Below are 16,015 nucleotides of genomic sequence, written 5' to 3'. Positions count from 1 at the left end.
GCAGGGGACACAGGTTCGAGCCCTGGTGTGGGAAGATCCCACATGCCGCGGAGCAACTAAGCCCGTGCGCCACAACTACTGAGCCTGCGCCCTAGGGCCCGTGAGCCACAACTACTGAGCCCGCGTGCAGCAACTACTGAAGCCTGCGCGCCTGGAGCCCGTGCTCCACAACAAGAGAAGCCACCGCAATGAGAAGCCCGCGCACCGCAACGAAGAGTAGCCCCTGCTCACTGCAACCAGAGAGAAAGCCCGTGAACAGCAACGAAGACCCAACGAAGCCAAAACATTGTAAATCAACTATATTTCAATTAGAAAAAAAAAAAGGAAAGAGAGTTTGTTGATGGTTGTATAGCCTGAGAGAAAGCTCAATCTGAAGGGGGGAAAACACTCACAAGTAAAAATGGCTGACTTAGAATGAGAAATCCAGGGAATCCCCTGGCGGTCCAGGGTTAGGACTCTGCGCTCTCACTGCCAAGGGCGTGGGTTCAATCCCTGGTCGGGGAACTAAGATCCCACAAGCTGCGCGACAAGGCCAAAAGAAATTTTAAAAAAAGAATAGGAAAATCCAGCTTTTCCCAAGGGGCCCCTTTGTGCCTGTAACTCAACCTGCAGCCCAAGGCAGTGCCCAAGGTCAGGTAATTTTAAATGAACCATGGGTTTCTGATGCTTTGACATCTGGAGCCCTGTGAACCCTGGGTAGGCTGCCCCTCCCAGGGCTGGTCCATTCTTAGGGATAGTAAATGACCAGCCTAGAGTATGCTTTTCATATGCAAACTAACCTAGAGTCCATCCCCCGCTCTATCAGGTTTTCACAGAACGTCACACTCCAGGCCACCAGTCCCCTGCCCTAATCACTCCGGAGCTGGGTGGGTACCAGACACCTAGGGACAGCCTTTCTGCCCCAGAGCCAATCCTAAACCTGCTTTCTCTGCCTCACCCATTCCTTCCCCTAGAGACCACCAGAAAGGGTCTCGCCCAGAGTCTCCCCTCATTCCCTCTGCCTCCTGACTGAGCCTGGTGCTTCTCCCTAAGGCCCTCCGCTCTGGAACCATGAGTAACAAACTGTCTTTTTCATGGTAATGTCTCCTTATCTTTTGGCCTCACAATGCCTGAAAAATAATGAAACCTCCATTGAAAACAGATCGGGACATCCCTGCATCATCAGGTCCCCAGGGGAGGAAAAGGAAAAGCACAATGATTCAGGGTAATGTGGAGGCCGGATTCAGATTTACAGCAGCCAACCTCTGAACACATACCAGGACGGCAGGACAGCTGATGTGTCTTCTCTTTAAATTAAGCCTGATGGAGGCCAACTCCATTTAATGTGTTGCTTCATTGATGCTGCATTTGTTCTCATATTATAATTTCTAATATAGTGTTTCTGGAGGTCAATGAAGAAATGTTGCCTGCCATCAGTAAACAAAGGATGTTGCAGCCTCAGCCGCTGTAGTCACCCCCCAGTGATGCACCCCAAGGAGACTCAGGATGAGAAAGTATAGGATACTGACCCTAGGTAGCTAAGGTGCATATCAAAGGAATGATTTCAATCAGCCCAGACTCTTGCATCTTCCCATACATAGAAAAGCATTAAATTCCTTACCTTGAGCTGTCTGGTTTTCTTTAATTTTTAACATAATTCTTTTTTTTTTTTTTTTCTGCACCACAGTTTGCGGGATCTCCGTTCCCTGACCAGGGACGGAAACTGGGGCCCTGTCAGTGAGAGCGCCGAGTCCTAACCACTGGACCACCAGGGAATTCCCTTACATAATTCTTAAGAATATGTTATTCCTAGTTCATTGGACCCCGTGGAATTAGACTGTCTAAGTATTCTATCTTAATTTAATTAAATGGTCCACCATTGCTTAAAGCATAACTGACATGTGACATGACCAGGAGACCTTTGAAACATTAAAAATCATTTCTCTATGCTGAGCTGTGATAAGAAATCTGTACAAGGAAGCTTCTATTTATTTCAATAAATGTTGGTCTTAAAAACAAAGAAATAGGGACTTCCCTGGTGGTACAGTGGTTAAGAATCTGCCTGCTAATGCAGGGGACACGGGTTTGAGCCTTGGTCCAGGAAGATCCCACATGCCGTGGAGCAACTAAGCCCGTGTGCCACAACTACTGAGCCTGCGCTCTAGAGCCCATGAGCCACAACTACTGAGCCCTCATGCCACAACTACTGAAGCCCACGCGCCTAGAGCCTGTGCTTCACAACAAGAGAAGCCACCACAATGAGAAGCCCACGCACTGCAACGAAGAGTAACCCCCGCTCACCGCAACTGGCGAAAGCCTGTGCGCAGTAACGAAGACCCAACGTGGCCAAAAATAAAATAAATAAATTAATTAAAAATATATATATATATGTTAAAAAAAAGAAAAACATTATTAAAAGAAAAAAAACCAAAGAAATAAAAAAACCAAATCAACAACCAAAACCCCAGTTCACTTCTTAGTATTTTTATTAGCTGATTAATTCATAAATGAATTATGAGGAGCTGACATTTGGGAAAACATTTGTTCCTTAATTTCCAGGTTTTTTATTTAAGCTTTGTTGTGTGGTTTATAAAATTCTTTGCTGAGGAAACATTTCCAAATTTTATGGAGCCAAAATAAAGTATCCTGGCACAGCAAAAACACACAACAATAACCAATACCTCAGTTAATTCTCAAGACAACACCTGAAGTTGTTCTGTATTTTACAGAAAACACAGTTGACAGGTTCGGTAACTTGGGAAAGAACAGAGAGCCAGGAATTGAAACATGGGTGTATCCAGCTCCAAAATTCCTGGCTTTCAATCTGCCACCAAGTTTCTAAGAACGGATAATTAACAGCATTATCCAAATTGGTGTTACCAACAAAGAGAAAGTTTGTTTTGTTTTGTTAATTTAATAGCACATGCTGGATATCCTTCATGGATATACATAAGGATCTACTTCATGCTTTTTATGGCTGCATATTATACCAAATGAAAGTTCCCTGTTCAATAAGTTATTTGGGGGCAATATGATGGTTATTTGGAAAGTAACAGAGTTGGATTCCCACCTCATTCCTTCCATACCAAAATAAGTGCCAAAATACGAAAGACCCAGGTTTGGGGGTGGGTGGGGGAGGACAACATTTCTAAAAAACAAGTGAATAAAAAAAAATTTTTTTAATTTTTTAAAAAAAGGAATTCCCTGGAGGTCCAGTAGTTAGGACTCAGCGCTCTCACTGCTGGGACTGGGGTTCGATCCCTGGTCAGGGAACTAAGATCCTGCAAGCCACACAGTGTGGCCAAAAATTTTTTAAAATTAAAAAAAAAAAAAAAAACAGGTGAATACTATTAAGATCTTAAAGTGGAGAAGGCCTTTCCCAAATGGGATGTGAAACATTAAAATCCAATAAGCCTGATCACATAAAAATTCATTAAAACTTTTATTATGTAAAATAAAGAACAAGCAAACAAATGAAGGAAAATGAATAAAATATATGAAAGCGTGGGAAAGTATTTCTAACACATTATCCCACATATGCAAAGAGCCCTTACAAATAAATAAAAAAGGATGAAAAACCTCACTTGAAAAATGGGTAAATCAGATGAAAGGCAAAAAAAGCATAGAAACAATCAAATCAAATATGAAAAAATATTCAGCATCATTGAGGAAGTGAGGAAGGTATTGAGGAATACCTTATATTTTTCCCCACTAATTACCAAAGGTTAAAAAGTGTTGGCAAAAGGATAGAAAAATAGACATTCTTCATTCATTCAAAGAAGTTCTGTGAGCCAGGCACTGTATTAGGACTAGCAGTGAACAAGATACCCAGGTCTCTGCCCTCTGGGAGTTTATGTTCCAGGTGTGTAGGGATGGAGGAGCAATGGTGAATGAGGAGGAAATAAACAATTATTCAGATAGTTATCATTTGTAAAACTACAAATTGGTGCAACTCCATTGACTCCATTGCATGGCAATATGGCAGATGCTATCAAAATGTTGTGCCAGCCATTCTATTTCTAGATATTTATTCTACAGATATTCTCACTCCTGTTTAAGCACAAAGATATGTGTACATGGATGATCACCAGAGTGCTGGGTGTAATTATGAAAAAAAGGGAAACAAGCCTAATGTTCCTGAAGAGAACAAATTACACAACATCCATACAATGGATCAAAATGTAACCAGTAAAGATCAGCTTTTTTGTTTGTTTGTTTTTAATGCACCCACATGGAAAGACTTTGAGGATACACTGTTTGGTGGGGAGGGAACCAAGTTGCTAAAACAGTACACATAATATTATCTCATTTCTCTTACAGAGACACACATCCCTATAAGTGCGTATGTGTGTGCGCCTATATAATTAGACATACATGGGTTAATGTATGACTAAGAAAAATCTGGGAAATGGGATTATGGGAAGCTTTTTAGAGTACAAATTTCTGTACTGTTTGGCTGTTCTGTTTAACAAGAAGTATGTGCTACTTTTACACTCAAACAATAAGGGAGAAAGCATTAAAAAAAAAAAAAGTAATGTATGTAAGGGTCATTTGGTTTCCTCAGTTTATATTCCCAAACTTCAGGCTAAAAATTAATCTGGAAAGAAAACTTCAGCTAAGGAGGAAGGATAACAAACAAAGTAACTAATCCTTTGCCTCATTCCTTAAATTCAAAGTCACTGATATAATTGGGGAGGGGGAAACTATGTGGCATACCATTTGCCAGACATTTGTTCTTCACCTCATTTTCAAGGCAACGCACAAAATGCGACCCGGCTCAATTCCACAGGTGAGGAACCCGAGGATTTTAGAGGTTAAGTGATCCCCCTAGAGCAGAAGCTGCCTCAGTTCTAGGATCTGGGAAAACAAGACTTCCCACTGGGAGTTCTTATCTCCTGACCATTCCCTCAGGTCACGGTGGGCGGAGGCATGGGGAGCGGGGGTGGAATAGGAGAAACTGACCGTGGGGGTTTGGGTGTTGTTCAAGGAAGCATTTTCTCCGGGCTCTGGCTCCATTTCGGCTCCTTCCTGCCTTCTTCCCCGCAAGGCTCCCACGCGCCCCCTCAGAGCTGCACCAGGCGTTCCAGGGGGCAGGCGTGGCCCCTGGAAGTGCCAGCCTAGAATCCTGCCTGTAGGGAGCTCTAGGAAAAGCGGGTGCCTGCCCCTCCCAGAATTCCCTTTACGGTCGCATCAATGCTCAACCACTCCCCCAAAGCGTGCCAGATTTCACCCCTCTTGGCCTATAAAATGGGAATAATACATTTTAGGGGAATTACTCAAAAGAGAATACCAGGGACTTCCCTGGTGGTCCAGTGGTTAAGACTCTGTGCTCCCAATGCATGGGGGCCGGGTTCGATCCCTGGTCAGGGAGCTAGATCCCGCATGCCGCAACTAAAGATCCCTCACACTGCAACTAAGACCCTGTGCAGCCAAAATAAACAAATAAATATTAAAAAAAAAAAAAAAAAAGAATACCAGAAAGTGCTTTGGGAATTCTAAAGGCTAGGGTCCTCACCTTGCAATTAGAGTAATCCCTAACACAACAACTCACATCTTGTAGGGGTCCAGCGCTTTCTGTGATCACAATTTTAAAGAGAGTATTTTAACATCCTGCATAGGAAATGTCTCCTGCAGGTTATGTCTATGATCTGGTTGTACAGTGAATGAAGAACTAACAGAAAAGGTCAGCAGGCCTTCCGGCCTTTAACCTATTCCAAAGCTACCACCTTTCAGTTCTAAGAGGTACAATTCTTTGTTCTAGAACCAACCCTGTGTTAATCTTCCAATTAGGAAAAGAAAGGATTAAAGTAGCAAAATATAAAATAAAATAAAATACATCAAGGTCCCAATGTGATGACCATGTTACCTTCCTAATAGAACCAGGGGAAACATGTATCCACTTTACTATTAATAATAGCTAATATGTGAGTTCATATAAAGTGCCAGACACTGTTCTCAGTGCTCTTCCTGCATCAGTTCATTTTAGCTACATAGTAGCACGTACTTGGTAGGGATTCTATTTCCTTCCTTTTACACATGAGGAGTTGGAAGCACTGGGAGGTTGTTTAAAGGACGTACCGGGGGTGGGGGGGTGGGGCGCTGCCCAATAGCTCAGCCTCAGCAAGGCAGCGGGAGATCTTGGCTATCTGGTCTACCTCTCCAGCCATATATCATTCATACTCCTCCTCATGTTCCAAACCCTAGTCATACTGAATTGCTTAGGATTCTTCATAAACAGTGTGCTTTAACTGCACCCACACCCTGCCCGTTCTTGCCTCTGCACGTGGTTTTTCTCTCTCTCACTGAACCATCCTCTCTTTCCAATGGACAGGAAGTTTTATTCCATGAATGAATGAACATAAGACTGTTGGAAAAATCCATCACTATATTTAAGATCGAAGAGTCGCTTTGGTAGGAAATTCCGAAGTTTTCTCCATAACAAGCCATTCTTGCAAAGCTGTTCTTATCTCAAAGCCAGAATTGCCTACACAGATTGCCTGGGGCCGTCTTTCTTCTGATCTCCCTGACTCTCCCCCCACCGTACCTACTTCATCCCTTGCCTCCGGCTCCAGCCTTCAGGAAAGATGTCTCCACAGTGACCTTCGGCCACTGAGAAAGAGATTGGCCTGGGAGTTCGCAGACCTCCATTCAACAGCTGTCTACCTCTTCTCCTTAGGACTCCATTTCAGGGGAAGAGCACGTACTTTGGTTCTCAAACCATTTTCACCGTATCCGAAACTAGCCGTTGGGCTTGGTGATAAGACACCCACAAGGAACACACCTTATCCAAGCCATGATGTGAGGGCACTGGTCTGACACTGCGCTGAAAACTGAGCATCCAATGGTTTAAATGACTTTTTCATTTACAGATCCAGCATCCCTTCCATGTCTTCGGAGAACCTTAAACACATCATTACAAGAAAGAAGACATGGGATGGCCTCAGAGAAATAGTGCCCTAAACATCATAGAGCCAACGCAATAAACATTAAACACTTAATAGCAAACTTTTTAATTAAACAGAAAGGTTTTGACTGTTGACTGATATGTCAAAGCTCCTTTTTTTTTTTAAACTGACGCTTATTTGTCATATGACATAGGCATAGAAGCTACTTTAAATAAGGTACATTGAAAAAGATATCCAGTACAGCATTACTGATAATAGCAACAAAAAACAAAAAGAGAGAGAAGAGAGAGAAAAGAGAAAAGTGAAATGGAAATAAAATAAATCATGCTTATTTTTAAATTTTCTGAATATTTACAGAGCATCTACTATCAAGGCACCAAGCTTAACGCTGGGGATACAATGTTAAAAACATAGACATGGCTCTGCCCTCACAGAGCTTCCATTCTATTATGGGAGACAGACACTCAAGTAATTACACTGTATATTTCATCCCAGCAGTTAAGACAATAATCAGTCCTAAATAATGAGAGAAAATAGTGAAATATTATGCAGACATTTTAAATGATGTCTAAGAGGTTTTATAATAGAAAATATTACAAGAATAGTATTTAATAAAAGTAAGAAACAACTCTATAAAGTATATGATCTCATAAATGTGTTTTTAAAAAGTATAGAAGGAAGATTCAATGGTTGTAAAATCCATCTGTAAGAACAGGTGACTGAGAATGGCTAAGAAGAATGATAAAATAAACTTCTACTCCCAAAAAGGGAAACATACTTCCAAGCTACAATTAGTTCAACTAGAAATGGGACAACAATCAGGTGTACAGGACAAACATCTACACAAGTGTCTGTTTCTGGACCAATAGTTTAGAATACGGCTTTTTAAATGTTTCGAAAGTGGCATTTAAACCAGTGAGAATAAGAGGTAAACTAGGCATTAACTAGTAGGTCAACTGTTTAGAAAAATAAGTAAACTTAGACTTTTCCATCACATCACAAACTCCAAATGTAACGTTATGAAAGTATAAATCCCACTGGTAAAGCTGGGAGAAAAAAAGAAATACATGTATTTTATATAGTAGTAATCCAAAATCATCATTAAATGACTAATTATCGTTTCCAAAAGAATTCCAAGCACATTGCAATGTTAAAATTTAGAAACCATTACATGAACTTTAGGAAACCACTAAGCTGATCTTGGGGCGGGCAGGCATTCTAAACATAAAAGAAAAATCATTTTAGAAAACTGAAAGACTTGACAATAGATGTTGAAAGTCAATTTCTATCCATGACATACATCTCACACCATAAATATAGTTATCACAAAATAAATATGGTTAAATGGCCAGGGAAAAAATTGTTTCCAATATATGGCAGCTACAAGGTTAATAGTCTTCATTTAGGGTATGCTCCTACGATCCGTGAGATGGAACCATCCCAATAAGAAATGTGCAAAGAACATGAAGTTAACTGATGGAGAAATTTAAAAGACCAATAAATATATTTTAAATATTCAACCACATTAGCAATGAGGTTACATGTAACTGCTAGTTTAAGATTAAGCCCCGTGGGGACTTCTCTGGTGGCACAGTGGTTAAGAATCCGCCTGCCAATGCAGGGGACACGGGTTCGATCCCTGCTCTGGGAAGATCCTACATGCTGCAGAGCAACTAAGCCCGTGTGCCACAACTACTGAGCTTGTGCTCTAGAGCCTGCGAGCCACAACTACTGAGCCCACACACCTAGAGCCCGTGCTCCTCAACAAGAGAAGCCACCGCAGTGAGACACCCGCGCACCCCAACGAAGAGTAGCCCCTGCTCGCCGCAGCTAGAGAAAGCCCGCGCGCAGCAATGAAGACCCACCGTAGCCAAAAATAAAAATAAATAAAATAAATTTATTTTAGGAACATATAACTTAAAAAAAGACCTAAAGCAAATACACTAAATTAACACAGGGGCAACTCTTTTTGCCTCTTTTATCTTCTCTATATTAGCAAAGGATAACTCTTAAAAAGACCTAGTGTGCTGACTGCCAAATGTTGTTGAAAGTTGACTGAAAGAAAAGAGGGATGGGGTGGGGGGAAGGTAGGTGGGGCAGTCAAAGGCCTTAGAGATGGGGAGGGGGAGGCGGGCGCGCTGGGCCAGCAGCTGGGCCAGCAGGGTCTCTGACCCCAGGATGGGCCAGGAATAAGAACCACCCCTGACCTCAGCTCTCTGTAAACCTCACCCAGTTTCTTCATGCGGCACTTAGGCAAGACAGCAGAGGCCCAGAGGGGAAAACCACTGCTCCAAGATATACAGGTTGGTAGCGTTTGACCTTCCGTGAAAGAGAAAGGAAAATGGCCAAAGCCATTCCGCAAACAAGCACAGACACACAGAGGCATTCTTCCACACGGCCAGCTCACCTGCCGTCAGCGGTCACCAGCCTCAGCAGATGGAACACAGATCTCAGGGCCTGAGCCAGGCACCCGAGAGCCGACTGAGCTTGGCTCGGTGACCAGCTGAGGCCCCAGAGCCACCCACAGGGATAAGCATGCCCTTGCCCTGGCCATGTCCCTAGGCCGACACCGAGCCACCTGCTGATTCTGAGCTGGTCCCTGGCCCAGAAGCTGGCCAGTTGAGCTGTCAGAGGTAAGCCTGATGGTCAGGCTGGACTTCCGCCCCCGGCTGGCTCCCCAGATCGGGAAGCCAGAGTTCTGCAGAAAAGAGGCTGCCCGTGGAAGATAAACTGCAACCACACTGCCATCCCCTGCCCTTCCAGAAAGTACTGCATCCCCCTGCCCCGCGGCTATGCTCACTTTAAACACAGGGGCAACTAATCCGCTGGATGCCAGGGCGTCTGAGGTGACCCAGAGGGGAAGGGCAAGAAACACAGGCACACAGCATATAGAAACCACAAAAACACCATCGGTTAGGCCACTGGTCCACGGGTCCTGATAAAGGACATCAGAAATGGAACCGGCACTTCACACGCCTTCATTCCCTCAAACCTCACAAAATGACACTTCTCACTTCACACGTGAACACACTGAGGCTCAGAGGAAAAGTCAAAGAGCTGGGAAGCACTGGGTGGGGCTGGACAGCAAAGTCAAACGCCCGTGCCGTTTCTCCCAGGACACGCTTGTCCCCACAGCCACAAAGGGCTCCTGCCTGGCACGTGTGGAATCGGGCCCCTGGGCTGCGTTAGGATGGGCCTTCCCATCACTGCCGGGTGCAGCTCCAGAAAGGGCATCTGACCTTGTATACCAAAGGTGCTCAATCTACGTCTGGGAAAGGACACCAGGTGTGGCCCCAGCAAGTAGTAATTATAAGTGTGGTTGCCAATCACTGAGCATCATCTGCTCCCTGGAGGGCCCATACGAGGAATGTGAACCTTCACTCATTTGGCCTGAGTGAAACATAGCTGATGTGTCCATTTCTCAGATGAAAACGCTGAGGCTCAGGAAGTCTCACGGCTAGGACACCAGAGCTCCTTTCCCGAACCCCAACTCTCCCACCCTGACAAGGTAACAGGCCCAAATGGGTCATTCAGGTCAACTCCCCACTCCTGGGTGGTCTCCCCAGCCCCCAGGCTCCACCCTGGCCCAGTGCTCCAGCACTACCTTGGTTGAGGTAGGTCAAAGTCTCTTCGTGCAGCTTCACAGCTGGGGACGTGGCGGCACACAGCACATACTGCAGGGGTGGCAGGCGGGCCTCGTTCTCGGGGGACAGCTGGGGGTCCTCCTGCTTGAAGATGGGCAGGGCGAGGACGTCGCTGCAACACAGGAGGGAGGGGTCAGGAGCAGGGTCCCCGGAGCCCATTCACAAAGACAGGGCCAAGTGGCCAACCTTGGTGTCAAGGGCGACGCAGCCCAGCATGCTGCAGCAAGCGGGTTCAGCCTACCACACCGTGTGTCACAGATACTCTAAGATGCTTTCCAATGAGGGAGACCAATCCTGGATGATTCTACTTTCACGCCAGGACCTTCGAGAGATTTATTCAGATGCCGCCTGGTTGCCATCCACAAGAGTCTGGCTTTTAGAATGAGAACCCAAACAAAATGTTTAATCTTTTTAAATAAACTGTTCCAGTTATTGGCCACTCCTCAGACCAAGACAACTTCCTGTCCTCCGGACTCTGTAAACCATGCAAATGGAGAAACTGCTTCACCCACCCAAACTGAGACAACCCTCCACCCTTCTAGAAAAAAGGACAGCTGGCCCATAAGCCCTATTTTAAGGGTCATACTAATATCTCCTAAACGCAAAACAAGAAGGACCTTGGTTTCTGTTCAGTTTTCTTATCCAAATGGAAAATACTGAGATGCTCAAAGATTCTTTTCCTCCACCTCTAAACAAAAATCCCCATCAGATCCAAAAAATCAGCCTCACATCAGCCTAGGACTGGAGAACATGTTTCTGGATGTATTTCTTAAGTGCCTTCCCAAGGAAAAAAGAAATCCTTGAGAACATGAATGACCTGCAAGCAGGAGAGACTTGGTTAAGCTCTCTGGATTATGAACAGATTATGGCACGGGCACCGAGGCCAAAAAAGTGCCCGTGCCCTTATCTTAAAAACCCTCTACAGGGGGCTTCCCTGGTGGTGCAGTGGTTGAGAATCTGCCTGCTAATGCAGGGGACACGGGTTCCAGCCCTGGTCTGGGAAGATCCCACATGCCGTGGAGCAGCTGGGCCCGTGGGCCACAACTACTGAGCCTGCGCGTCTGGAGCCTGTGCTCCACAACAAGAGAGGCCGCGATAGTGGGAGGCCCGCGCACTGCAATGAAGAGTGGCCCCCGCTTGCCACAACTGGAGAAAGCCCTCGCACAGAAACGAAGACCCAACACAGCCCTAAATAAATAAATAAATAAATAAATTAATTAATTAATTAAAAAAAAAAAAAAAAAACCCTCTACCCTCTGAGCATCCTGGGTTCTGAATCAGATTCACTGACCCCAATTCACTATATAAACAGCAGAGTCACGGATATAATCCGCTCCTCATACAGCACCACAAACGAGTAGCTCTAAAACACAGACCCGGCACACACCCCAACGTGTCGCAACAACTCTCAGAAGGAAAAGTCTGGCTTGGGGCTCACGTGGAAAACCTCCCCTGTGGCGGGCCAGCCCTGCCACCATCCATGGCCCTGGCTCTCCCACGCCACACCTTCCTTTGCCCGGACCGGGGCACACGCCCAGCCCAAGAGGTTATCTAGGAACAGGGAGAAGCAGGCAGGCCTGCTGCCCGGGCGATTGCATAATTTTGTGTTTGCCCAGACCACGTTAAGTTAATAATCCATGGGCTGGTGCCTTTACATTTAAAAAAAGGGAGGGATGCAGGGGAGGAGGGTGGGTAAGAGCCATCACTCAACAGTAACTTGTTTCAGGCCTGGCATCCTTATTTGCTGAGGAATAAAGTCACCAGGACAGGAAACAGAAGGAGGGAAGAAGGGAGTACAGGCCACTACCTGGGAAGGCGAGACAACTTGCAGAGGTGCTGCTCGGTGAGGAGAGGAACAAAAAGAAAATGCACAAACTAAACAGAAGGACAAGACCTTCGCTCTAGAGCCAGGGGGACCAGAGGCGTAGTCACTGACCCTCCCCTTGGCGTTCACCGAGGTCAACCTCTCCAAGGGTGAATGCCCCAGCTTCCAAGAAGTGAAATTAAAATAGAGTGTGGGGACTTCCCTGGCGGTCCAGTGGTTAGGACTCCGCGCCTTCCACTGCAGGGGGCGCGGGTTCAATCCCAGGTCGGGGAACTAAGATCCCACATGCTGCTAGGTGCGGCCAAAAAAAAAAAAAAAAAAAAAGAGAGAGTGTGGACCAACATGCTTTTTTTATCCATGCTCCCCAAATGACCCCAGAAGCCCTATGGCTTTATGGCACCTTTCACCCCAACGCACACCCCACCTCACCCCGCTGAATGCAATGCCAAACTCCTAAAAGGTACTCCCCAAAATCCCATCTCCAGAGCAGGGGCACCTCCCGCCCAAGAGGAGAATTATTCCCTAAAAGGATGACATTTTCGGTATCCAGGAAGTTTTAAATACACTCACTTCTCTGCTCAGGGTCACCTCCAAACTTATTTCTAAGCTATGGCAACATACCGAATGGCCACAAACTATAAAATTCAGGCAAAATCACACCTAAAACTGCATGGTGCGGTACAATAAATGTATCCCATTGTAGCATTTCAAGTAAGCGAATAGACACAGCCTTCTGCCAGGGATTAACATCTGCCCAGTAGGGGACTGGCCTGGCGGTCCAGTGGTTAGGACTCCATGCTTCCACTGCACGGGGCACGGGGAAGTAAGATCCCCGCAAGCCGCAAGGCATGGCCAAAAAAAAAAAAAAAAAAAAAAAATCTTCCCGGTGGGCTTACCATCCCCCAGAGCAGTCTCCCTCTGGTGACATCACCACAGTCTGCAGAGAAGCCATCAGTCCTTAATTAAGACCCTAGACTTTTGCCATCCCCTACCACTCTGGCCCATGATAAAACACAGCAGACACATCACGTAAACCCAATCACTCCTTTGCCTTCTGAAATGGGGATGCCTTCGGGGACGACTACTGGACAAACATCTATCAAAAGCCAGGATTTCCAAATCATCTGTACTGCTAAATCTGCCTTGGAACTTCTAGGGACCAAAAATAAAAATAAAATAAAGCATGCAGGACGGGCTCTCACTGTGCGGCGGTCTGTACCAGCGACTTCCCACCTAGGTCCCACAATTCACTGTCTCTGAGCTCACAGCAAATGCCCTTTGGGTTAAATTAGGCACATTTCATAAACTGTGACTAGGATGGAAATAAAGACAGGCTACAGCTGGTTCAGGCGAGTTCAGAAAGTGAAATGACCGCCCATTAGTACCCGGCCAGCTGCACAACAGGGAAAAACAATCCTCCAGGAACTGAAGCTAACGGAGGTGCCACTTCCTTCAAGGGGACAGGGGAGAAAACTTTGCAAGACAGGCAGGACTTACTTTTCCCTTTGAAGAGCACTAGTCAAATCCCTGCAGAAGAAGAAAGATTTCCATCAAGGGCAATCAACGTGCGGGCCTCGGGCCTACACACGCAAGACCACCTGGTGGGAGGGGGCACCCTGCCCCTCCCAAGCCCCCGCCCGCCCCCGCCGGCCCGCGAGGCCCAGCGCAGGGCCGCGCTCGCCGCTCACTCGCCCCTCGGCCGGAGCAAGGACACTGGAGAGGACGCGAGGCTCGGAGAGGGACCGGGCAGAGAGGGGCAAAGAGCAGGGAACTAGACTCCCCGGGACAGGCTCCAGACCGACGGCAGGAAGTTTCCTCTTCTCCGACGCGAGCGGGGAGAGGAGAGACAGGGAGGCGGACGGCCCCGGAGAGGCTGCGGCCAGAGATGCGCGCTCTGCGCCCGCCGGGGTCGTCGGGGAAGCAGCCCCCGCGGGCACCAGGCTCCGCAAACCCGCCTCCCGGGGTGGGTCCCCAACTCTGAGCGTCGGGTCCCGCTGGGGTCGGTCCGTCGGTCCCAGGCGGGACTCTGGGCGGGTCTCCCTCAGTCCCCCAAGGGCAGACAGCGGGGAGGCGGGGACGCAGCGGGGGCGCTCGGGACCCCCGGCCCGGCCTCCCCGCTCCCGGCCCGCAGACCCCGGCCCAAGCCCCTTACCGCAGGTAGCTGCCGGAGTTGTGTTGGTTGTAGTGCTCGGGCTGCGTGTGCCAGAACAGCATGGCTGGGGCTCCGAGCCCGGCCCGACCCAGGCGCGCGGCGGACGGGACGCGGGGCGCGCCGACCTCTCCCGGTCACCTGCCAGCAGCGCTCCCGACCGCTGGATCCGCCCGCCCCCGCGCATTTATGGACTGCTCGGGGGGCGGGGCCTCGGCCAGACCCGCCCCCAGGCCGCGCGGCCGGGAGATGGCTCCAGCGGCCGCCTCACCTGGTGACCCGCACGGGCGCGTCCTCCCCGGGAGCGAGCGCGCCTCCAGGGCGGCGACCGCGAGCGGGCGGCGCGGCCGCGGGCGGGGGCTGAGGCCCGGGCTCCATCCCGGCCCCCGAGGGCGGGGCCCAGGTAACCATCACCGCAGCCCCGGTGCCACCGACGCGCCTCCTCCGCGCGCCCGCTCGCGCGGCCCCAGGGCGGGTGCCCAGGGCGGGTCCCCAGAGCGGTACCGCGGTTGGGGAGAGGCCGCTGTGAGCTTGGATGGCAGGGACCCCGACCTTGCTGTGCCTGCCCCCTTACCTTGCTCGTGCTTTTTCATAGCACTGTGACACTCTCAGAAATCGTATTTTGTTTTGTTTTTTAATGTATGCTTGTGTATGGATTGTCTGTCTCCAAGAGGGCAAGGCTTTGGACTCTCTAATTCACTGTTTTATCCCCACCGCCTAGAAAAGTGCTTGGGACATAGTGAGTGCTCAATAAATATTCGCTGAATAAATATTTTTTAAAAGAAATGCATCAAGTGAGTAATCAGAGAAGGCTTCCTAGAGGACGTGACCTTGAGCTGAGGCCTCATAGATTCAGAGGAAATGCCTCTGTGAATAGCCGGAGGGAAAGTGGTTCCAGGCAGGGCAATAGTAACCGGCAAGGCCCTGCGGCTGACCTACTTTGGCATGGCCTGGGGCTGGGTGACCCAGGCGAGAGCTTAGGAGGTGAGATGGGCATGGTGAGCGGTGCAGATCAAAGGGGGCCGGGCAGACCTGGCAAAGAAGCAGCTGGGGTTTTACTCTAAGTGTGTTTTCAGCAGAGGAGTTGCATCTATGATCTGCCTTTTGGAAGGATCAGTCTGGAAGGCTTGTGGGCAGTGGGTCATGGGGGTGGGGGCAGGTAGGAGGGAGTGGAGGTCAAAGAGCCATGACCCGCACCCCAGTGACATTCGCACCCCACCCCGTCCCCACGTTGGTCCAGCGCCTGGCGCAGAACAGCTGCGCGTTCTATCCCAGACGGGTATTCAGAGCAAAGGATGTCCCCCGGAGACCGGAACTCCCAGAACTCCCAGCTCCTCCAAGCTTTTTTTTTTTTTTATGGGCATAGAATAAAATCATGTTCATTTATTTTTCTGCATCTCAGAATTTTAGAAAGCATGAAATGAAATACGTTGAATGTAATAAATTCGTCCATACAAGTGCAAGTCTCCAGCTATAATGCATTTTATGGCAGATTTATCATTTAAAAAATGTA

At 47.8% G+C, this 16,015-nt stretch overlaps 1 protein-coding gene across 1 annotated transcript in view; it reads right to left on the bottom strand.

The window, feature by feature from the left end:
- Nucleotides 1-14,567, bottom strand: part of TFCP2L1 (transcription factor CP2 like 1) — a gene marked incomplete at its 5' end in the record, with an annotated part of 57,452 nt that extends 42,885 nt beyond the window's left edge. The window contains 2 exons of the mRNA XM_079710823.1: nucleotides 10,489-10,640; nucleotides 14,506-14,567. Coding sequence (XP_079566949.1) covers nucleotides 10,489-10,640; nucleotides 14,506-14,567 — 214 coding nt within the window. The remainder of the gene's footprint in view (nucleotides 1-10,488; nucleotides 10,641-14,505) is intronic.
- Nucleotides 14,568-16,015: the final 1,448 nt, after the last annotated feature.

This window comes from Hyperoodon ampullatus, assembly GCF_949752795.1.
Source record: "Hyperoodon ampullatus genome assembly, chromosome: 8".
In the NCBI taxonomy this organism is placed as follows: domain Eukaryota; kingdom Metazoa; phylum Chordata; class Mammalia; order Artiodactyla; family Ziphiidae; genus Hyperoodon; species Hyperoodon ampullatus.
The sequence above is the reverse complement of the archived record's forward strand: the minus strand, read 5'-3'. Positions and strand labels throughout refer to the sequence as shown.